The sequence below is a fragment of the Canis lupus genome, chromosome X, assembly GCF_003254725.2.
Source record: "Canis lupus dingo isolate Sandy chromosome X, ASM325472v2, whole genome shotgun sequence".
Taxonomy (NCBI): domain Eukaryota; kingdom Metazoa; phylum Chordata; class Mammalia; order Carnivora; family Canidae; genus Canis; species Canis lupus.
Genome location: NC_064281.1, coordinates 79,786,860 through 79,811,090, shown reverse-complemented (window position 1 = coordinate 79,811,090; position 24,231 = coordinate 79,786,860). Strand labels below are relative to the sequence as shown.

Sequence of the window (24,231 nt, the reverse complement as noted above, 5' to 3'; positions counted from 1 at the left end):
GTAATTATATTACAATTTCATTTTTTTACCATTATATTTCACAATGGTATTTTTATTCAGACAAATGGCTCTCCTGGACAATGACTTTATAAATCCAGTTTCAGACTGGAATTAAATACAAAGAAAGTGAGAGTAATCTATGACCTGAGTGTTGGAAATAAGTAGTAGATTTAGTCTATCTGGATTTGAATTTTTGTCACCAATGTGAATACTTCATTGAAATTGGTAGTTTGTCAACAACCACACAGAGCAAAAAATTCTAAATTTGATACTTGCTGAGTCCAAGCTCACAGTTCATATGGCATGACAAAATTCACACCTTAATTCTGAAAAACATTAATTTGCTACTTAACCTGGCAACTGAGCTAGTTTGCTTATGAAATAAGATCCAATGATTTGGAGTGGTAATGCTTAGTGATACCTGTTGTAATTGCTAAGCTTCTATATATTTGTTTGAAATTTCTAAGCAATGATATTATTATTGAAAACATTTATTATATCTCAAGGAAATGTAAATTTTATATTGGGGAAATCTGGATCTAGGTTAGTTTTAAATAGCAAAGCAACTGTTTTTAGACAGAAAGAGAAACTTATTTCCTTAATATAAATGTTATACTGTAGTCTTTAGTATATTATCAAAATATCCTTAATACACAAACTAAAATATCACATTCCTATAGTGCTATAACTTATTTTATGTGGAGAGAGATGCTTTTCAAATTCTTGCAACTTAAAATAGCTTGTTTTAGGTCAGAAGTTGTCTTAAGGACAAGAGCTTGCCAGATGACATTTTTTAAAGACCGCTTTGATTCCTATGATTGTCTAGTGGCATAAATATAGAGGTTTGCTCAGTTTCCCATTTGAACTGAGTTTCCTTATTTTAATTTCTAATTAATATATTGATCACAAAAGTACCACTGTAAAGGTTAGAACAAGATTCATTATTTTCAGTTTATTTTGCCCCAGATCTGTCAATTATAAGCATTTACTTCTGTCACTTAAAATGGTTTTAAACCCTTGGGAGTTCTTCATTGCTTGAAGAAATTCAAAGAGGTTTTCAGGACAATTGTTAACACTATATGTGCAAAAGGAAAGGATTCTACAGGTGCAATGCAAAGTGCCATCATCCCGTAATGTAAAAATGTCCATTAAAAAGCAGTTCTTTCAAATTGGTCTTTAAAGCTACATGGGGGGCAGCCCTGGTGGCTCAGCGGTTTGGCGCCGCCTACAGCCCAGGGCCTGATCCTGGAGACCCGGGATCGAATCCCATGTCGGGCTCCCTGCGTGGAGCCTGCTTCTCCCTCTGCCTGTGTCTCTGCCTCTCTCTCTCCTCTCTGTGTATTCTCATGAATAAACAAATAAAATCTTTAAAAAAAATAAATAAAAAAATAAAGCTACATGCGGATCACATTTAACCATTTCATATAAAGATTTCGTTAGCTTCTGCCTCCTTAATAAACTACCTTTCTCCTTCTACCTTTCCTTCCCTCTCCTTACTTCTCCTTTCCTTTTCTCTTTTATTTACTTCATTAACCCTTTCTTCCTTTCAGGAACATTTATCCTCCACCAAGTCATTCTACTCTTCCTAATATTTGTACTGTTCATATGCATTCTGTTCCCTGTCTAGAATCACCTTTGTAGTCACCAAGCCTCAGAGACATATACAAGAGTCTCAAGTTATTCATATTTTCCAAATCAGCAATGCTGCATTCATTAAGAGGAAAAAAAATGTCCTGGCCTGATGAAGATGAAAGGCAGTTTTCTTTATGGTGCAATCTATTAGTACCTAATAGGCATTCCAGAGAGTCATATTTATCTCCTTCATAAATGAAGGATGATGAAATCTTAGTGACCCAATATGTCACATATTTAGTTTGTATTTGATTCTTCACAGGATTATCACTCTCTAAATAGAACACTATTTGCTATATGAAATAGAAATATTCTGCTCTCCTTTTATGATTATTTGGCAATCTCCTAAGATAAGGGTAAACCCCCAAAATCAATGTGAGGGAATAAAGTATTTCCAACATCTGCATAAAATCTGCAAGGAAAGGGAGTTAAAATAAAATTATAGATTATTGTGGAAAGGAATTCCTTTCCTATTTTAGTTATATTACTACTACACATGAACAACTTGGTCAAAATTAGTCTCTTTGTGGTAGCCTTGCGAATTTATTAAGTATATGGTAAACACACACCTTATTAAGTATCTTAAATTAACCTTATATGCCTGGAGAAAATGTGATATTTCAGAAAATAGAAGTTTCTCTGAGGTCATAAAAAAGAGAAAAAATTTTGTACATACCTACTGAAGATGGTATGTCTTTCCACACTTCAAGGATCTTCTTGAAGAGCTGTTCATTTGCTTCTAGAGAAAGGGCTTCAGCATTGAAGGTGAGCATCATGCCAATTCCCAAGGAATCAGGTAAAATGATGATATTCTGTGGTATAATGATTTCCAGGGGCTGGAATTATGTTTCATAAAGATTTATATGTCCAACATTTTATTACTAATACTTTAACTGAAGCAGCTTGGCTGAGCAATAAAGACAAAAAGGGCTTCAAAGTGCAGGGAGGAAGAGAAACTTCTATTTTAATATTAAACAGCATGCTACCCAACACCTGAAAACAACCTTTCCTATGTTATAAAGGCATCACTGTTCAAATAGTGTCCTTTATATTTAGGAGAAAACTTTGTTTGAAAAAAACATTTCCAACACAGATAAAATTGTTGAAATTTAACGTAATGACAGAAGAAACATTACTTCTTACAAAGTGGGACTTCAGATTCATTTCAGCACATTTAGTGAATAGTTTAGTGATGAATATGTGAATCAACTAACAAATACACAATCACTGGTTATCTATCCAATTCATTTAAATCAGAAATAGAAAAATTAACTTAAAAATAGCTTGAGCTTAAAATATTTAGAAGGGGTAACTATAATATTCATTACTACTTGAAATAGAACAGTCATTCTCCCTTCACAAAAAATGTAGGATTTCTTATCCAATTTATAAGTCATAAAATATCTTCAACATACAATTTCAGAGATGTCTTAGGCGACATAACATGAAATACTAAGAAATATCTAAGAATTTTAAAAATTTTATAATGCATGAAACAATGTGACAAAATTTACTTAAACTACAGAAATTGCCACATTAATAGTATTTCCCTGAAAAAATGAACAATTACATTCCTTTATTATTTCTCTAAATTAGCAAGTTACAAGAAGAAAAGGTCAGAAACTATACTTGCCAAACCCAGCGTACTCAGGCCAAGTGCTTCAGGCCATGTCTCAGCAACAACAATCCTTAAAACTAAAATGGGGATCCAGAGGCGAAAAGCAATTTTAATGCGTTCCCTGGGCACTTGCATGAGCAATTGAATCAGAGAAGAGATGAAAGAAGAGAGAAAAAGAAATTGCAAGAAAGAAGGCTGTCTCTAAAAAATCTGTTTAGAATAAAGCTGGACTGCTGTAAATTCAGAAAGCCCCAGAGGTAATTCTTTGCTTCTCAGATGGTTCCTGCAGTAATCAGATATTCTTTAGCACACATGGCTCCCCTGTAGCATTACAGGTTTTGTAATCGGGCACTCTTGGAAAAATATAATCTTCAATATCTTCTGTTTCAGAAGACACTCCTCTCCCTTATATTAGATTCCTTTCTCTTTTAATGGGTCAGGACATTAGGGCAGTTAGCTAAAAATACTATTTTTGAATATACTTAAGGTATCCTAATTAGGTCAGAAAATAATATTTTTAAAAAATTGATCTCCCATTCTTGCCTCCACAATAATGAACTGATTGCTTCAAAAGGAAATAATTCTCCTTGCTTGGTAATCAAGTGGAACAGAGAGTGCAATCTTCTTGAATGATGTTTCAAATCAGTATAAACTTGGACCAATACTGCAATTTTTAATATGGCACTAGCTTCAAAACAAAGGCTATCTGCTATTACATAGAAAATAAGATGCAGGAAGCTATGGAAGACTCAAACTGAAAAGTACTGTAAAACATATTAATATTAATCTTAACTCATATCTATGTGGCTTTGGCTGGGCTCAGCTCAATATTTTCTACTTTATAAACAGGGTGATTTCTATATACTCATAGGTGACAACTGAGTGATGAGTTAATTAGATTTTTAATATGACCAAAATACTTTTTTTAGTGTTTCCACTGATAATTTGACAATTGCTCTATGTAATTTGTCAGAGATGTATGAGATAATTCTGAAAGCTATGTAAAATATCACATTACTACAATGATTTAAAGTACATAGAAGTTTTCTCCTGGACTTTTATATAATGCTAAGCTGCTAAAATTTTAGTTGCCAACAAACTGGGGAATTAAAAAATGATGAAGCAGAGATTTGTTGCTTCAACCCTTTTTTAAAATATAATTTTCTATAAAACAAATATCACTGCTACCATCAAATTTGAGACACACTAGAATTATATTTTGTATGGTGCATGTGTATAGGGGGTATTATGTTTGAACTCTATATAAATGATATGTATAGTATATTTACAATTATCCATATTTTAGATATTGTGCCACAGAATCATCATGTATAAGTATTTGAGAGTAAAGAATTGAGGTACATTAGCTTTTAAAGTGCTGAGTCCTTTGATCAGAAAGTCTAGCTATAATTGATACTATAAGAGAACACTTTATGATAATTTGCTATATATCACAGTTAAAGTACTATCATTTGAATAAAGAAGGGGATAATGATGCTGCAATACTGGTGTAGTTTTAAAGAATCTGTTTATGTATTATGGGGTGAAGAAGGACTAAAAGCAAAGATTGTAAACTCATACATCCATTAGGACTGGTTATTATAAATATATAAAAGTGGATGGATAGGCAATGTATAGTATATATTCCATCTAAAAGGGAGCAAACATAAAAAAATAATAAAAGGAGGCAGGCACGAATCATTTCCAGTTGATAATGGCCAAATATTAATAAGGGCCAGATGTTATCAGATCTTTTGGTTTATCAATAGAAGTTCAGATTTTTCAGTGTAAACTATTCATTTAAAAACAAACAAAAAACACCATGCCAGACAAACAAAATCTATCTGAAGAAGAGACTCAGCTGTCTGGACTAAGAAGCCATCAATAATTTCTGCTTATCCATTACTACTTCCTGGCACTCTATACTTACCTTTTAGGTTTCAGTTCCAGTATAGATATTGATAATCATATTTTTAAATCATTAAGAGTTTTGACAGATTGTGGTGTACAATATTTCTAGGGATCTTACGTTATTTGGCAGAGTCACATCAGACATAACCTCAGATTCGGCATCAATGATGTGATATCCATCTGTTGAGCTGAAGAAAATCTTTAGTCTTTTTTCAGAACCAATAGCCAGGTCAACTGTCACTGGCTTATGACCAACTGTCGGAAACACCTGTAGATAGAAAACCAAATATGGCCAAAAGGCCAAAAATGACACTCTGACTAAAGCAAAAATTCCCCTGCCCTTTTGTTTAATGAGTTTATAAAACCCTGGTTGATTTTTTAAGTTACATAATATATTTAGACTATGTATTATGACTTTTTTTAGGTCTGTTACTACAATAAGAACATAATTATATTCAGGCTCTAAGTTTTGAGTTTCTCTGCGGAGGCCAAATATCCAATGATCATAAGAACATTTTATGGCCCTGCACTCTGCTTGCTGTCTTTATATTCCTTGCCTTGAGCTTCAGCAAATGAAGGAGCTCATCTGGTCTCTTAAACCGGTTCGCTGGATCAGCTGCCTGTATTTTTGCCAGTATTCGTATATAGGCTTCATAGGACATGTAGTCTCCTTCGGAGTCTGCTGATTGATCAATGCATACTTGGTAGGGAATGAAAAAGGCCAGACATGTTAACCTACCATAGACTGGATGTACTCTAGGCTCCTAAGGTTCCTAGTCCAAGGAAACAAAAAGTCAAACAGGATTCATTGCCAAGTTCAGGTCACAGTAGAGGACTGGGCATCACAGGATTCACTATACTGCAGTCATGAGATGAGATTCAACAACTGGAGGAGGACTTGGACCAGGAACTGTATATCAGGCTAGACAGACTGTTGGTACTTATCTTCTTTGTTTTCCAGCTCCATATCAGGCAGCTCTGACCAATCAGCAGACAGCCAAGAACACACCCATATCCAAATACAGACAGCTGACCCAAGGCCCAATTTAGGGAGATCAGATCAGACATGTAATTTGTGTCAGGACAGATGCAGGCTGTCTATATGATAGTCTGTGCTTTACAAAAGAACATATTTATTGTGAAAATAGACATTGAGAGGCAGTCATAATTAGTTCATCTTTATTGCACACATGTGATGCTTTGGCTGCAAAATATACCATGTAAACATATCTTGACCTAAGATACGAAAATATTACATAAATACCTTGCTGGAGTCTATCGTGATGTGTCCTTATCAGTGCTTTGTAAAAACTTGTCATGGACCAACTAGTTCAAAGTCACATTTGCTAAAAATATAGATTCCCAGGCCCCACCCCAGACCTACTAATTTAGCCTGAGGTTAGGTCTGAGATCTAAACTTTCAACAAATGTTCCAAATGATTCTGGTGTACACTCCAGATTAGGAGTCACTGGACTCTATATAATGCTCCCAGTTCATTAACTAGTCCTTACTGCTATGGAATAAACAAAAAATAATCCTATTTACATAGAATTTTGGAGTATCATTAAAAATAATAAAGATAAAAAGTCCCCAGTTTATGAGATGAGATTAAAAAATCATTAGCAACTTAACTGTTTGGGACACCAACTGGTTACCTTAAGAGGCTGATCCATAGAAGTTCAGCTAAACCATAATAAAGGTGGAAATATTACTGGTAATCCAAATAAGCCTAACCACCATTCCTTGCAATAGTTCTGGAGAGAAATGTGTTTAGAGTTCCAGCTCGGAAGAAATATAGACCCTTCTGCCCTTTCCTCCCCAACCCCATCTATTGTAGCCCTGGTAATTAGAGCAAAGACTTGATCTTCTCTTATTCCTCTTCCAGTGGGGCTTCCCCCTCTACCACTGTCACACCTTTCTTTACCTTCCCTCTGCTCTCCACCCCCCACTAAGAGAGAACAGAGACTTTCTCAGCTTCAAGTCACTGGGGGTGGTAGCACCCAAAACCTGCATTTGGGGCTCTAGAAGAGAAGGTCTTCATGTTGACTACAGAATTGGGAATGAGGAGCTGGTAGGGAGGTCCTCTAAAGGGAGGGGTCAGGGATTTCCCTCACACTCTCCCTTGCTGTAGTGCCTGTGAATTATCTAAAAAAGGGTTAAATGATAATTATTGACATGGTGTAGCCAAATTACATTAACTGTAGAAGAATGGTATTTATTTTTGCTACTATAAAAATATTGCTGTGTTTACAGTTTCCCAAAAGAAAAACTATATGATCCAAGTTTGAAAAAGGAAACCACTTACTTTGATAGCAGTGCTTTCATCAAAGGATTTTGGTGCCCAAGCGTAAAGGTGAATTGATGATTTCAAAGCAATTGCAATATATGTTGTTTCTTCATGTTGGACTACAACAATAAAATACAAAGAAGTAACAATGCTACAGAGTTCACAAGAACACTCAAGTATTTTTATTGGTCCTTAAAAATATTATAACTATAAGAGCACAGATCATATATTTTTAGTACAGTTATTTAGTTACAATTTGATGCCCCCTAAAAGGTGACAAAACTAACTATATGGTTTTATTGAGTATATGCATTAGCCTTCAAGAGCACTCTAAATTGTACACTGAAAACTACAGAACATTGTTGAAAGAAATTAAAGACCTAAATAAATGGAAAGACTTCCTTTGTTAATGGATAGGTAGACTTAGCATTGTTAAGAGGGCAATACATGGATGGGCCTAGAAGGTATTCTGCTAAGTGAAATCAGCCAGACTGTGAAAGACAAATACTGTATGACTTCACTCATGTGGAATCTAAAAGACAAAACAAATGAATAAACAAACAAGAAGCATAATCAGACCTATAAATACAGAGATCAAACTGATAACAGCCAGAGGGAAGGCTGGTAGGGGATGGGCAAAATGGGTGAAGGGGAATGGAATGTATAGGCCTCTGGTTATGGAATGAATAAGTCATGGAAATAAAAGCTACAACATTGGGAATATAGTTAATGCTATAGTAACTTTGTATGGTGACAGATGTTAGCTACACTTGTGGTGAACACAGCATAACATACAGAGAATTTGAAGCACTATGTTCTATACCTGAAACTAATGGAATATTATGTGTCAACTATATAAAAAAATCCAGCTGAGCCCTAGTCAGCTCGTACACTTAGGAGAAATAACAAATCACTGTTTTTTAAGCCACTAAATAAATAAATAATAAAAATGAAAATATTTTAAAAACAGGATAGCATTACCAAAGTGATCTATGGATTCAATGCAATTGCTATTAAAATCCCAATGGCCTCTCATGCAGAAATAGAAATGCTGATCCTAAAATTCACATGGAATTGGAAAAGGCCCCCAAGAGCTAAAAGAATCTTGAAAAAGAAAAACAAAGTTGAATGACTCATACTTCCCAAATTCAAAACTTACTACAAACTACAGTAATCAAAACAGTGTAGTACTGAGATTAGGAAAGGCATATAGGTCAACAGAGTAGAATTGGGAGTCTACAAATAAACCCATATATCAATGATCAATGATGTCCTGACCATTCAATTGGGAAAGAATACTCTCTTCAACAAATGGCACTGGGACAACTGAATTTCCATATACAAAATAATAAGTTGAACCCCTCACCTCACACCATATACAAAATCTAACTCAGAAGGGATCAAAGACCTAAATGTAAGAGCTAAAACTATAAAACTCTGAGAAATAAATATAGAAATAAGTCTTTATGGCAATGGAGTTTTTTTATGTTGTTTTATATTTGCCACCAAAAGCATATGCAACAAAAGAAAAAAAAACAGATAAATAAGTTTTATCCAAATTAAATTTTTGGGCTATCAAAAAACACTGTCAAGAAAGTGAAAAGACAATCTATTAAATGGGAGAAAATATTTAAAAATCATGTATCTGATAAGGTCCTAGGATCCAGAATATATAGAATGCCTAGAACTCAACAACAAAAAGATAGATAAATAAGTAAGTAAGTAAATAAATAAATAAATAAATGCACAACATTATTAGCTGTCAGGGAAATACAAATCAAAACTACAATAACATGTCACTTCACATGCACTTGAATGCCTGGAATCAAAAGATAGACATCTATAAGTGTTGGCAAGATGAAAAATAAAGCTTCCATACTCATGGCAATGTAAAACAGTACAGCCACTTTGAGAAACAGTCCGGCAGTACTATCCAAGAGAAAAGAAAACATGCATTCCCATGTACAGACACATATATGAAATGTTAGTAGCAGGCAAAAAGTGTAAAGAATACAAATGTAAACAATGGATGTATAAAAACTGTATAAACAATAGGTTTATCTATACAGTGCAATACTATTCAGCAATAAAAAGTAAGTACTGATATATGTTATACAAGTTTCATTATGCATGAACCTTAAAAACTTTATGCTAAATTACAGAAGACCATTACAAAGACCATAAAATATATGATTCCATTCAAACAAATTATCCAGAAGAGAAAAATATTTTAGGAAAGCAAAATATATCAGTGGTTATTTAGGACTGTGAGGAGAAAAAGATGAAGGTAAGAGGGATGGAATATGGAGTGATTGCTAATGGCAATGGGGGTTCTTTTTGGGGGTAATGAAAATTAGATGATGATAATGGTTATACAAGTCTATAAACATACTAAAAACCATTGATTATATACTTCTAAATGGGTAAATTTTATGGTATATAAATTATTTAAATATAGCTGCTTTTAAAAAAAGAAAAATAAGAATAAAAAGGATATGCTTTCTCTCAGACTGTCTGATTCTTATGGAGTATGTTGGCCTACTTGCTAGATTTACATTTTGTGCTAAAACCCTTCTTCCTCAGTAGGAATATTGCTTCTGTCCTTTCTAGTCAGACTTTATCATAGGCCAAATATAAGGCTTCTCTTTCTACCATCCCCCCACTTTCTTACTCATATTCTCTCTCTCTCTCTCTCTCTCTCTGATTCTAGTTTTTTGTCTTTCTCTTTTACACTGTTCCCAAGTAGGTCAAAGAAACATGATCAATAAACCCCCAACAAGCAAAGAAATTCTCTGTTAAGCAAACACTTCCTTTTAATTTTAATATATGGCAGTAATTGGTGTCAGTTAATTATTTTATGTATCTTGAAAGGCTATGAAAATGTCATGCAAGTATGAGTACATGAGTGTTCCACTGTATTGAAGATGTTTTACATGTCAGTAGACAAAGGTTTCTAGTTGTTATGAGAGTTGGAGAGGGGTGGAATGGGGTCAACCAGGAAAACTCATCTTAACTAGTTCATCTACTTACCAAGAACACAGATGTGCAAGATATTATTGTAATCTCTCTTTTATTGAACTAAAAATTTACAAGTTAATAGGAGGTAGGTAGTTCTGCTATATAAACTCCTTGTTTAACATCTGGGGATCTGTTTCACCTTTGGCTACCAAATACATATAATATTATTTGGAAGAGAAGTAGTGATACATAAAACTGGAAGAAAGTAGTGCATTTATTTAATTCCTGGTTTGTCTGGGCACTCACTTCTCCTTTTAATGGTGTATGTGTATTTATATACATACATATGGAAACCTATTCAGGAAGGCCCCTATATGCAGAACAGAAATGGTCAGTCAGAATAACAATATCATGCTAAAACTCATATCATGTGATTCCAGCTATCTCTTATCTATGCCACTAGTTCTGTCTGAGGGGTAATTAGTGAAAGGGAAGGAAGAAAACAAAGGCTGAGAATAGAGGATATTTGCTTCAGAAATAGAACAGAATGGGATAACATCACTTCTAGTTGTTGACAGATGAAAGCAGGATCCTGAAACCCTGGAGCTGTTACTTCATCTTGCAGTGGATGGTTGTAAACAGATAGAGCATATGAAAAAATTCTACTTTGACAGAAAATATTTAGCAATTATACTCATGAATATTGACAGTGGGAGCAAGAGCCAGCAGACCACAGAAGAATTTTCTTTTGGACTCATTGCAAAGTTTCCTGGTCAGTATTAAGAAAAAAAATTCTGATTTAAGAAAGTTAAAGTATTCTGTGATTCATTTTACTGCTGTTCCAAGGAAAGATATTATCATATGAATCTCCTTGCAGGTTATTTTTTTTTCCTTGCAGGTTATTTAAGATACATCAAGAATATTTATATAGTTGGAGTTATGTAGAGGCAAGAAAAGAAGTATCAGGGACGCCTGGGTGGCTCAGCAGTTGGGTGCCTGCCTTCGGCTCAGGTTGTGATCCCGGGATCTGGAATTGAGTCCTGCATCAGGCTCCCTGCAAGGAGCCTGCTTCTCCCTCTGCCTGTGTCTCTGACTCTCTCTCTCAGTCTGTGTCTCTCATGAATAAATAAATAAATCTTTTAAAAAAAGTATCAGTTCATCTGGACTAATTAGAGTGACTGAAAGGAGAAAGGTGAGAAAGTAAACCAAACTTAACTTCAAAGCTATTTAAGTCAATCAATACTTTCTCAACAGCCAGGATTGTGTCATAGAAGACCTGGAAATTGCCTCAGTGAAATTCACTCATTTTTGTATAGGAAGTTACAAATAAGGACACAAAACCAAATCCAAAGGGTAAGGTGTTCTTTTTAAAGATTGGTTTTGTGTACTTATCATATTGCAAACTTTCCACTTCACTTTCTGTTGCATCATCTTTTGTTGGAGGTGAAAGGTTTTGAGGTGGAACAGGGGACATGCTTGGTGACTTTGGCCCAGTGAGTATCTTCTCTTTTATAGGAGTTAAAACTCGCTTCTTTGAATACTGTAGTTCATGTTCATTCTGGGTCTTTAATTCAATTAAAGACTAAAAACAATTTTTAAATAAAGTATAATTTGCAAAGCACTTTCCTTCATAATTAAGCAAAAAATGAGATGTTGTTTTTTAAAAATATAAGCTTCCTTTCCCAGTTTGGAAATTCCTAGTCTATTTTTCTTCATAATTTGCAAATTTTCTTATAGCATCTAGGACCAGAAAAAGGAAGATGAACAGGAAGGAAATATGATCTCGAGAGCTGAGTACCAAAATGTATCCTAACTGTAAGAAGGGCTATTTGATAAAACAGGTCAGGCCAGGTGTCCAGGGAATGGTTATTATTACCAAAGCAATAAATACAATGGAGGCCTGCTACTAAAACAAAAGATAAAAACATATCTAATACGATTTTCTTCCTTTCCTTTGTTCAACCTTCTTCTAAAAATATATGCATATATATATATATATATATATATAAAAGGAAGTTACAAATACTTTTCTTTACCTACTTTGCCTCTCACAACAATATACTTTACTAAACGAAGGAAAGCAAATTTTATATAGCTATAGTAAACATAAAATGAGACTTACGGACACTGAAGTGTTCACAGCCTGTCAACTTATCAATAGCTTTGCAGGCTTCTTCTGTCTTTAGCATTTCCTCTTGTCTCCTTTTACTTTCTGGATCATCATTCAAAATCTTGTTCCTCAGCCAGGTCAAATGATAAACCCTAAGTCTGTTCTTATGGCCTAATAGGTAAGACACAGTATTTTAATTCAGTCTTTTTTTCATATATTAGTAAAACACAACAAAGTATTTTTGCCTTTTAAACAAATTTTATTAAAATAAAAAGTTCTTTTAGAAAAACTACACTACTAGATTCTTCCCTTCAGTGTTTATAAATATGATAGCAAAGTCCTTCTTAAGTCTCTCACTTCCAAGAGATAGTCAAAATTTCTACCAGCTACCTATGTGCCTGTCTGAAGAGAAGTAAAATATTTCTTTGGGACAGATTAAGATTGCCATGGCGCAGCAACAGAGCTACCATCCATTTCACTTATACTTTGGTTTTTATCTAAGTCATGATCTTTCTGGGATTCAGAGACCCAGAAGCTGCCCTTGGTTGTATGTATGAGAGGGATGTCTGACGCATTGACTGTTAGGCATTCAGGACTACTGGGAAGGGTGGCTTTGTGCTTTTTCATTCCAGCATACAAACAAAGTAACTAAAGTTTTATTTTTTTCTCTATCTAGTTTACCCTCACTGCTAATTTTTTAATTGTAAATCCCAGAAAATTCATACAATTCCTTCAGGAAAAACAGACCAATAAAGTACACATTTGTTTTCATGTGCAGTGACTTCATATTCATTTTTTACAGTTTTGTTATATGATTTATAGTCTCAACAACAGGATTCTTATGTGATTAATCTTAAATATGTCTTTACATGACAGTTTTTGAAGGAGCATTAGAATTCAGACATCTATGTCTATTTCCATTCTATTATTAAGTGGTAGAATTGCTCTAAACTATTAGGTATCTTTCTACACTGATGTTCTCAGTGTTATTTGATGCAAAAATAATCCATTTTAAGAAAAACTTAAGGATTAAAAAGGGCACATTTGAGTTAGAGAAATCTGGATAAACAGTAAAGAAATCTGTTATTCAGATGCACAGTCTCTAAGCCACCCAGATGTTTTCAAAATCTAAATTTTGTATCTGTGCACCTCTAGCAATTATAAATGAATGAAAATGAAACATGACCAAAAACATCATGAAGCTTTAGTATATCTATAGAGGGCTTTCTCCTCTAACCAAAACTTAGAGCAAAGTTAATAATTTCTAGGAACATACATAGTCATTAATTAATGTGCCATATAGCTATGTTGAGTAATGACAATTATCATTAACATCCATTTATTTGCTCTCTTATATTCGGATATTCAGGTTCTGACCAAAACTAAGAAATTCAATTACTGCATGGGAAGAAGGGAAAGGCCTTAGGGTATCCATTCTTGTTAGTAATCCTATCTGTAGACTCTCATTTTTATCCAGTTCTTGTCCACTTTGTTCTTTGTTGCTTCTAGCTTTTTATAAGAAAGTATGTGATGGATGTGATCATCTGCACATGGGTGTGTGAAATTGTGAGTTGTAAAATTGTAGGTGGCTACTCAGAAAAGACTTGACAGATGTAAATGGTATGTTTTTTTCTTAACAAATGACCTAGAGGGCAGCCCTGTGGCACAGCGGTTTAGCGCCGCCTGCAGCCTAGGGCCTGATCTTGGAGACCCTGGATCGGGTCCCACGTCGGGGCTCTCTGCATGGTGCCTGCTTCTCCCTCTGCCTGTGTCTCTGCCTGTGTGTGTGTGTGTGTGTGTGTGTGTGTGTGTGTGTGTCTATGAATGAATAAATAAATAATTAAAAAGAAAACAAATGACCTAGATAAGGTGCATTACAATCAAATATCCAGACACCAAAGGAGAGTCAGAAGTTAAACTGTAAATAGATAAGAAAACACAAGTAGGAAAGTTTGGTACCCCAATTTAAGGTTAAATTTAACACGCTTTCCTACGAACACTTTAACCTGAAAAGTCTTTATCCTAGTTTGGAACCTAATTAACCTACATAATTACTTAGCTAATTTTAGTTCTTAAACAAACCGGAGATAGTAATCAGCAAATTGAGTGGCTCTACAACTTGAATCTGACGAAATGGTCTTCGCTTTATCAGTTTAGTGATGTCTGCCTTTCCACTTCTGTCCATCAGATACAAATTAGATCGGGTTCCCAACAGCAAATTCACTCCTGTTTGCATATAAAAAGAAAGGTGCTATATTAGCTTACATTACATTTTTATAATTGAACTTGTATTGGTACTTTTGCAATTCCAGGTACTGATCTGTGCAAAGATGACATATCATTTTAGGCTAATGTTAACCTCATATTGTATAATAATGAACCCTCTACCAACAGAACCAATTTCTCTGAAATATATTTAGATGTAGAATATAATACCTTCTGGCAATATTTCTACAGCCTGGTGTCTGGTGTGGCATCTCAAAAGGAGAACTGTATAAATATCTCAACACCCCTGAGCAGTGTCCCAAACTATAAAAATTAATCAACACTTTTGAAAATAATTATTAAACATTAAGGATATCTAGTGTATATGAACAATTTAATTCAGTTGATTCCTCATTCCTAATTATAACAAGGGGTTTTAATGCTTTTAAAATAATTTTATGTAAATTGTTTTTAAATTGAATGAACCTATGTTCACACTTATATTAAAAAACTTACATTGCAAAATACCTATGAAAGTAGTTCCTACTTTTATGTATCTAAATTCATACACTCTATTATTTGTCTGCTGCTCTATTTATTCAAATATAAACACTGTTAAAAGACTAAATGAGAGGACTGAAATAGATTAGGCTAAATTAGAATACACTTCAAACCACTGTGGGAGTTTTCTCCCATAACCTGAGACACAGACAAAACTCAGCCAAGTAATATTAATGAAGAGCACTTCAGTGTTTTCCTTCTATTGGAGACTATTTGTGTTTCAAAGATATAAGGAGAAAAGACAAGTGTTTCTGCTTTCATTTTCCTACTATGTCCTTTATCAGTTCTCTAAGTAATGGCTTGTGGCAGATTTAGGAACTGTATTTCTTCCCACAGGGGAATCAGAGAGGGAGGGGGAAAGTATGGTTAGTTTTCACTGTAATCTTTTATTTTTCAAAATATAGAACCACAAATTATAAAAATGAATTATTAGACATTAATTAGATCTCTGGGTAGTTGCCTGACTGAAATGATAATGAAGTAAACTTTGCTTTCTTGTTATCTGATACAATATATTAGTTTTGAGGGTAATGTGTTTTTTCTAAGTTATTCAATCCATGTAACTATAATGTTTGCTACACTGTTCCATTTTTAATTTAAAATTCTCTCCCCTGTTCAAACATACATTAAGCAAAATCTATGAAATTGCAAGGCAGAGGTTGGCATTTACTTTGAATTTCTTCCCTCCTTCCACTTATTTATTGTTTCATTTATGATTCACATTGGCTTGAGGTAAAATATTGTCTGAACCCTACCAATGTGGTTAATTCTTCTAGAACAAAGGATTGAAAAAAGTCTATCAAAGTTAAGACATTATCAAAGGTCATACAGATGGCTAACAGACACATGGAAAGATACTCAACATCACTCATCATCAGGGAAATGCAAATAAAAACTATGAGATACTATTTCACACCTGCCAGAATGGCTACAATTAACAACATAGGAAACAATAGATATTGGTGAGGATGCAGAAAAAGGGGAACCCTCTTGCACTGTTGGTGGGAATGCAAACTGGTGCAGCCACTCTAGAAAACAGTGTGAAGGCTCTTCAAAAAGTTAAAAATACAACTACCCTAGGACCCAACAATTACACTACTGGTGTAATTACCAAAAGGATTCAAAAATACTAATTTAAAGGGACACATGCATCTTGATGTTTCTAGCAGCATTATCAACAACAAATTATGGAAGGAGTCCACATGTCCATCGACCGACGAATGAATAAAGAAGATGTATAATATATATTACTCAACCATCAAAAAGAATGAAGTCTTGCCATTTGCAATGTAGATGGAGCTATAGTATATTATACTAAGTGATATAAGTCAGTCAGAGAAAGACAAAAGCCATATGATTTCACTCATGTGAAATTTAAGAAACAAAACAGATGAGCATAAGGAGAAGGAAAAAAGAGAGGGAGGCAAACCATAAGAAATTTTTAAAATTTTATTTATTTATTCATGAGAGACACACACACACACACACACACAGAGAGGCAGAGACATAGGCAGAGGGATAAGCAGGCCCCATATAGGGAGCCTGATGTAGGACTCCATTCCAGGACTCCAGGATCATGCCCTGAGCCAAAGGCAGGCACTTAACCACTGAGCCACCCAGGCATCCCAAGAGATTCTCAACTATAGAAAACAAACTGAGGGTTGCCAGAGGGGAGGGCCGGGGGGGGGGGGCTAAATGAGTGATGGGAATTAAGGAGGGCACTTATTGTGATGAGCACTGGGTGTTATATGTAAGTGATGAATCATTGCATTCTTTTCCTGAAACCAATACTACACTATATGTTAACAAACTAGAATTTAAATAAAAACTTGAAACATTAAAAAGAGACATTATACAAAGATCTTTCTCTTTGAATCCACAAGACTATTTAAAAACAAGAACATACAGAAATCTGTCTTGTAATATCTCATTAGGTATCAAATGTTACACACTACCCTAAAGTAAAAGTACTAAGCTCAAATTTTTAAGTAATCATAGCCTACTTTAATTTTATGTTCTAGTCAAGTTAATTCAAATTAAAAAGAAAAACAATAAAAAGAGGAAGGAGTGCCAATTCCAACATCAAACTGCACTGAGTGAAAATAAATCAATGAAACAAAAAGGAACAAATTGTCTACTATAAATATATATTTTTTATTTGCTTGGTAATGGTTTGGCAATAACAAGTGTTTTACATCTATGATTTTTCACAAGTTTGCTACATTGATAAAAATATATTCTTTAAAAAAAACAACTCCATGTTAAGAAACCAAACTTACCCCACAAAGAACCACAGCAGATCTCAGAAGTGAATTCCTTTTCATACATGTGAATTAGTGGTTTCTTACATGCAGGAGACACATATAGTGGGTTAACATTGACTTCAGAGGGTCGCTTAGGTGATTTCTCAGGTGCTTCCACTAATCCAGCATACACTGTGAAGAAGTAAGGGGAAGATGTTCAGAGAAATTACTAGAGTACACACCATAGGTGCCTGAATGTTTCCACAAATAAGACACAGCCTAGAAAAGAGTCTTTTCCTTTATTGTATCTTATTTTTCCTGGAGGTATCACTTCTATAACTCCTAAACCATCAGATAACACAAATCATGATGGTTAAAACACATTTCTGAATATGAATGTATTTCAAATTACCATGATTAGATTGCAAAAGAAAATCCAGCTGAGGGACTCAATTACTCAATTGTAGTTTAAATTTAGGTGCCATAAAGACTCAGTGAGGAGTATATTTTTTAAAGCATGTATCCATCTGAATTTATGTTAACTGAATATCAGAATGATTCCAGTCTTTTCATAGGATGAACCAGGGGTCAAACCCTATAATGTGTAAACAGACTTAAGCATTTGGAGATTATATTAAACATACTTACAGATGGCACTGGCAAAGTCAGCATTTGCAGCCCTCCAAAAACCATTGGAAGGAGATGAGTAGCTGGCAGAAAAACCTGATTGTGTTGATGCTTCTGATATGTCCATGCTGTCATTCTCATCATCAGGTGCTGCTGCTGCAGCGCCAGAGGCAATGGCATTTGAGGCCTCGTTTCTACCACCTGGTTCCTAAAAGAAGATTGAAAATCAATTTTGACCTTATTCAGAGATTAACTGTGAGAGAAATATAACATGCTTAGAGGTCATTTGAAAAAGAGAATGCAAAGTTTGCAGCATCTGTAATTCTGCACCCTTTTAAAATCCACATTTATCAGAAGAATTCAACAATGTTATCAGAAGAGAGAAGTAACCTATATGAGACAATTGATGTCAGAGGAGAAATTTAAGGAGCTTAAAATCCCTAGCTGTACAATTTGGGACCTAATATTAGTGGAATTTTTTATTATACACTAGGGGCACTGCCAGTTATTTTATTTACGTATTATTGCAAATCCTTACAATAACTCAAAAAGTAAGTTTAGTTATCTCCATTTTACTTAGAAGGAAACAAAAGCTTAGCAAAGTTAAATAATTTATTCAAATCAGAGATAAGTTAGGGGAACCAGAGTTTGAAGCCAAAGTCTGATTCTAAAGCTTACGTTCGGCTATGCTGTGCTGAATAGCCACTTGAAAAAATTAAAAAGCACAAGTTGGGGGTATCAATTTTACTTTGTCACATGAAAAAGCTAATGATGGAAAACCAACCAACACAAATTCAAGGGTGTGACCATGCCTCACTGAAAATCGAGTTGGCTTCCATTAAGTTACATAGAAAAAACTCAAGGTAAAAAGCTACAGAATGTGACAGATTTTATGTGGGATGCCATACCCTGTGGAAAAAAACATACCAACTGCTTTGGTAAGCCTGTCTATTGATAAGCATTTCTTTGTGTCTAAACAGTGACTCGGTATTGAGAGAGCTGTGCTGCCCTGTCAAAGAGTGTTTTTATGACCTTTCCAATCACAAAGTCTTTTATGGCAACATGTCCTTTTCAAATTAAAATAAAAGGAATATATACTATCTCTGTAGATATCAAAAACATTCCTTGCAATAATTGGAGATACTTGGGGGTGCTGTGGAAACTATGATGGGAATTCTGTTTTAATGTTTTTAATTAAGATATGTAAGTAGGGAGGGAACAAGGGAGAGGAAAAGAGAGAGACTTTCCCACTCATACTGCTTTCCTATTGGAAATTCTTCTATAATTATTGTGTCTATCATAAACTAAGTCCTAGGTTGGGCCCTGGGATTGGGTGAGTGGGTAGAGAAAAGTAATCAAGAATAGGTTACAGAGGGATCCCGCACAGCGGTTTGGCACCTGCCTTTGGCCCAGGGCGCGATCCTGGAGACCCGGGATCGAATCCCACATCAGGCTCCCGGTGCATGGAGCCTGCTTCTCCCTCTGCCTATGTCTCTGCCTCTCTCTCTCTCTCTCTCTCTCTCTCTCTCTCTCTCTCTGTGACTATCATAAATAAATAAAAATTTAAAAAAATTTAAAAAAAGAAAAAGAATAGGTTACAGATAGTTGTTGCCTTTTAAGAGTTCACGATCTAGTATGACAGAAAAGCAAGTCAATGACCAAATACAATTTCACAAGTACTAAAATGAAACTATAGGCAAAGTGCTTGCAAACACAGAGGGAGGAGTATAAAATTCCTTCTTGAAAAGTCAAAGATGGTACTATGAGTTGGGTCATGAGAATGACTAAGCAGGGAAGACATGAGGGGGAAGCCTTATAGACAGAGGGAATGGCTTGCACAGGGACATGAATTCATGATAATAGCACAACATTTTGTAAGCTTTTTTGTGTGATTGGACAATGGGCTGGGAAAGTAAAGTGGCATGATTTTCCATCTGACTGGCGTCTCATCTCTGTTTTCAGATATCCAAATATCCCTATTTGTCAAGAATTAGTCCAAATACCACATGGTCCAGGGAATCTTCTCTGTGATCATTCCTATTGATCTAGCTTCTATGAAACTATTGGAGTATTTTTAATCCTGTTTATAGTCAGTAATGTTTTGTGAATGATAAATTCATTGCCTAACACAATACATTACTTCTATTTAAATTGTATGTGTTAATAGTTCTTCAAAAAGTTCAAATAGAATCTAACAATTCTATTCCAGCAATTCTACATCTAAGAATTCCACTCCTGGGTAGATAGCCCAAATAATTGAAAACAGGCACTCCAGGAACAGATGATTACATACCAATGTTCACAGCAGCATTATTCATGATAGACAAAAGGTGAAAACAACCCAAGTGTCCATCAGATGAATGGATAAACAAAATGTGATATATTCATACAATGGAATATTATTCAAAATTAAAAAGGAAGGAAATTCTGATACATGCTACAACATGGATGAACCTTGAAAATATTATGCTAAGTGAAATAAGCCAGACACAAAAGGAGAAATATTGCATGATCTGCTTATATAAGGTACCTAGGCAGAAAAAAGAATAGAGATTAATTGGGACTGGTAGGAGAGATAATAGAGAGTTAATTATTTAATTGTTTGGGATGATGAAAATGTTCTAGAAATGAATAGTAATAATGGTTGTACAACATTGTGAATGAACTTAATGCCACTGAATTGTACACTTAAAATAGTAGGATGGAAAATTCTATGTTATGTATATTTTATCACACTGACAACTTCCCAGAAAAAACTTGTATGTGTTAAAAGCCACTATTCCAAATGTGTGATATGAGTAATAAAGGCAAACAAAAAAAAATGTATTTTTGTTCCTAGGAGCAAATAGGAACCATCCAAATGAGAAGAAGTCAACATCAATAGCTATAAATTAAAATGTTTAAGGCTTGGGGATAGAAGTTAAAAACCTATTTGGAATGACTGGAAATGTGACAATATCACATGAAAAAACAAATTTACAAGGAGAAGAGTTCATTCTCCTTTTCAAATGGTGCATTACCTTCTGTTGATGTTCAAAGTCCTGGGATATGGGTCTCTCCAATCCTTGACCATCTGTCTCTGAGTGATTTTCTCCTCCACTGAGTTCAAGGGCTCCGCTTTCTTCATTGGCTTCACTGACTCCCTTACCTTCATTAACCTCCTTAACTCTTCTTCCATTGCCTATATTGGCTCCAAGTTCTTCAACATCTACAATGGCTGCACTGCCCCCACTGGCTACATTTCCTTCATGACTTCTATGGACTCTCTGGCTTCCATAGCTGCTGCAGGTCTCTTCTCCACCATCACTTCCATCTTGCTTGCAGCTTCCATCTCTGCCATAGCTTGGTCTGATAACAAGATCCAATTAAATATAGAAAGCCACTGAACAAAAATACATTTGAAAGTCAGCAAATAAAACATAATTAGGATGTATCTGATACATATGTACAATCCCTAGGAATGTTTTTTCTCGATGCAAACACTACTGGTATGGTATGGACAAGAAAATTACCCTGTATCTTGCCAATCTTAAATACTGAATTAACGCCATGGCCACCATCAATTCCATGACCGTACATGGATGGCAGATGGAAGGGAACTTGCTTCCTTTATTAGGAACATGTGTTACGTTAGCAGCAAAAATATGTTTTGTTTTGTTTTGTTTTTTTGCTTAAATAATAGACTACATGCATTAGCAACTTCACAGCCACATAAATGATCAAGCCCATATTTTTGGCACAACCACAACATAATTAAATAACTGTTTTTTGCAATATAATTTCTGTTAATTTTAACATGTGTCTTGATTTTCTGATGTGTATTGACTACTTTACTAAAGAATCCCATTGATTTTTCTATTACTACCACGAGGAAATCCAGTAATCTAGATCTCATTAAGCTAAGATAGTCATTTATTTAGTTGCGGAGAACATCAACCATACCAAATGTCACTGATTTTTTGCATACGAGACAACATATCCAGGTACCTATGATAATTCTAAAAGCCAATTTGGGGCAGCCTGGGTGGCTCAGCAGTTTAGCGCCTGCCTTCGGCCCAGGGCATGATCCTGGAGACCCGGGATCGAGTCCCACGTCGGGCTCCCTGCATGGAGCCTGCTTCTCCCTCTGCCTGTATCTCTGCCTCTCTCTCTGTCTCTCATGAATAAACAAATAACATCTTTAAAAAAATAAAAAATAATAAAAGCCAGCTTGATGGTGGAATTCCTGGTAGATTTCTTAGTTGGCAAAAAATAAAAAATGATGAATGGTCTGTAGTCTGTTCTGCCATGAATATCCACCCAATAACATTTGAAAATTAACAAAAACAATATAGTTATTTCAATATGAAAAAGCAAACAATTCTCCCACTGTTAATCGTTTTTCTAAAAATGTAAACATTTACTATGTTAAGTAATCTTCTTTGAAAGCAGTTCGAATGCAAACCATGAGCATATGTAAATAAGAATACACTGGCCTGTTTAGAGCAGGAGAAAGGAACTACTATATATATATATATATATATATATATATATATATATATATATATATATTCAAACAACTGGTGGCATGTCAAAAATATCACTTCACTAAATATTGCCATTTTTGGCAGCTGCTGTGTAACAAGATAAAATTGAATGGGTACTGAATTTAGTTATAGCAGTTTGCAGAATTCCAAGAATAATGCTATGTTAGTAAGTTTCCGCCTAAAATTACCAAGTAAAAATCAAGGTTGCAATTCATTTTTCTCAGTAAATTTGGAGATTTTGTTTGTAAATATCAGGGCTCCATCTTACAGTTATTAAGTAGCACACTATTTGTCACCTCATCTCATATACTCACTGTGGTTTTAGAGGTTAAGATGATTAAGTAGCATTAATTTTAACAGAAACTTCAACAATTGCAGTTATAAAGAACTTACTTGAATACTAATAAAATGCAGTATACAAAAATGCAAAATTAAGTGTTTTGCATTAAAATAATTTAAAATCTATCATTAAAAATCAACCATTTACTAATATGCAAGTGAAATTTATTCACCCTCTTGGTAATAAAATTTGAAAGTAAGACAGAGGTTCAAATAGTTCTGAAATTCTAAAATATTGGTAGCATAAGTAATCCAGAAAAACCAACCTTGGCCAACAAGGAGCATCATCATGATTATTTTCTTTGTCATCAATAGCTTCACCATTGTCATTATCACCATGGTCTTCACCAACATCATTAGCCTGATCAACCTTGTTATCCAAGTCATCATTGCTATTGTCATGGTCATAGGTATCCTCATAAGCATCATTAGAATCGTCATCATCACCATCAGTATCAGCACCAGTATCATAGAGTTCAACATAATCACCATCCTCTTCAGGTGGCTGAATGACAGGTGCAGGAGTCAACCAATCATTTCGGAAGATTTCAGAGAGTGCATTATAGCCTACCCATTCATTTGTCAGGTAAACGGGGGGGGATATTTTTCCTACTTTAAATCCATCTGGAACCTGTGTGCACAAGAAAGGTTAATGTAGTCTCCAGTAGCCTTTTGTTTTCTTCTAGATTGGAAAGTTTCCAAGCTGAGAATATTTTAAAATATATTTTCATTTGAACTGAAGATGTTTACTCACTAAATAAAGCAACATTTTTGTGAGGATGAGATGCCAAAACCCAAACTTCAGGCTATGATCATTAATGGCCTTTCTGGATCACCCAGGGCAAAATTTACTCCCTTTTTATTACCTCTACTTTTCTGCTGAGGTGTAGACATTTGGTTTTGGTGATAAAAAGTAGAACAGATTATTCGATGCTCTACAGAAGATATAGAAATTTTTTATGTTTCATTTTATTCTCTGATATTAGGATTGACACACAGCTCTTAAAATTGATATGTTAACTTCCCAGCTCTAGTTTTGTGCATAGGTTGTCTTAAAGTAAATCAGACACTACTGAGAAACGAATGAATATAAATCCACCTTTAAGCATGGTAAGTGTTATATAAGCAACCTTTAGGCAATCTGAAATACATGTGTATGTGGAAAGGTAGGAATGATTACAAAAATAAAATGGAATGACCTGAAAGCACACTG

At 34.7% G+C, this 24,231-nt stretch overlaps 1 protein-coding gene across 3 annotated transcripts in view; it reads right to left on the bottom strand.

Annotated features, from left to right (window-relative positions):
* Positions 1-24,231, bottom strand: part of NRK (Nik related kinase) — a 146,607-nt gene that overhangs the window by 6,253 nt on the left and 116,123 nt on the right. The window contains exons 18-27 of one of the 3 annotated variants that reach the window (XM_049107124.1): positions 23,285-23,649; positions 21,174-21,501; positions 18,175-18,361; positions 17,563-17,718; positions 14,600-14,743; positions 12,530-12,688; positions 7,464-7,568; positions 5,719-5,861; positions 5,280-5,429; positions 2,309-2,468 (exon numbers count right to left, since the gene is read on the bottom strand). In XM_049107124.1, coding sequence (XP_048963081.1) covers positions 2,309-2,468; positions 5,280-5,429; positions 5,719-5,861; positions 7,464-7,568; positions 12,530-12,688; positions 14,600-14,743; positions 17,563-17,718; positions 18,175-18,361; positions 21,174-21,501; positions 23,285-23,649 — 1,897 coding nt within the window. The remainder of the gene's footprint in view (positions 1-2,308; positions 2,469-5,279; positions 5,430-5,718; positions 5,862-7,463; positions 7,569-12,529; positions 12,689-14,599; positions 14,744-17,562; positions 17,719-18,174; positions 18,362-21,173; positions 21,502-23,284; positions 23,650-24,231) is intronic. The other 2 variants (XM_035712153.2, XM_035712154.2) reach the window with 2 other exon arrangements.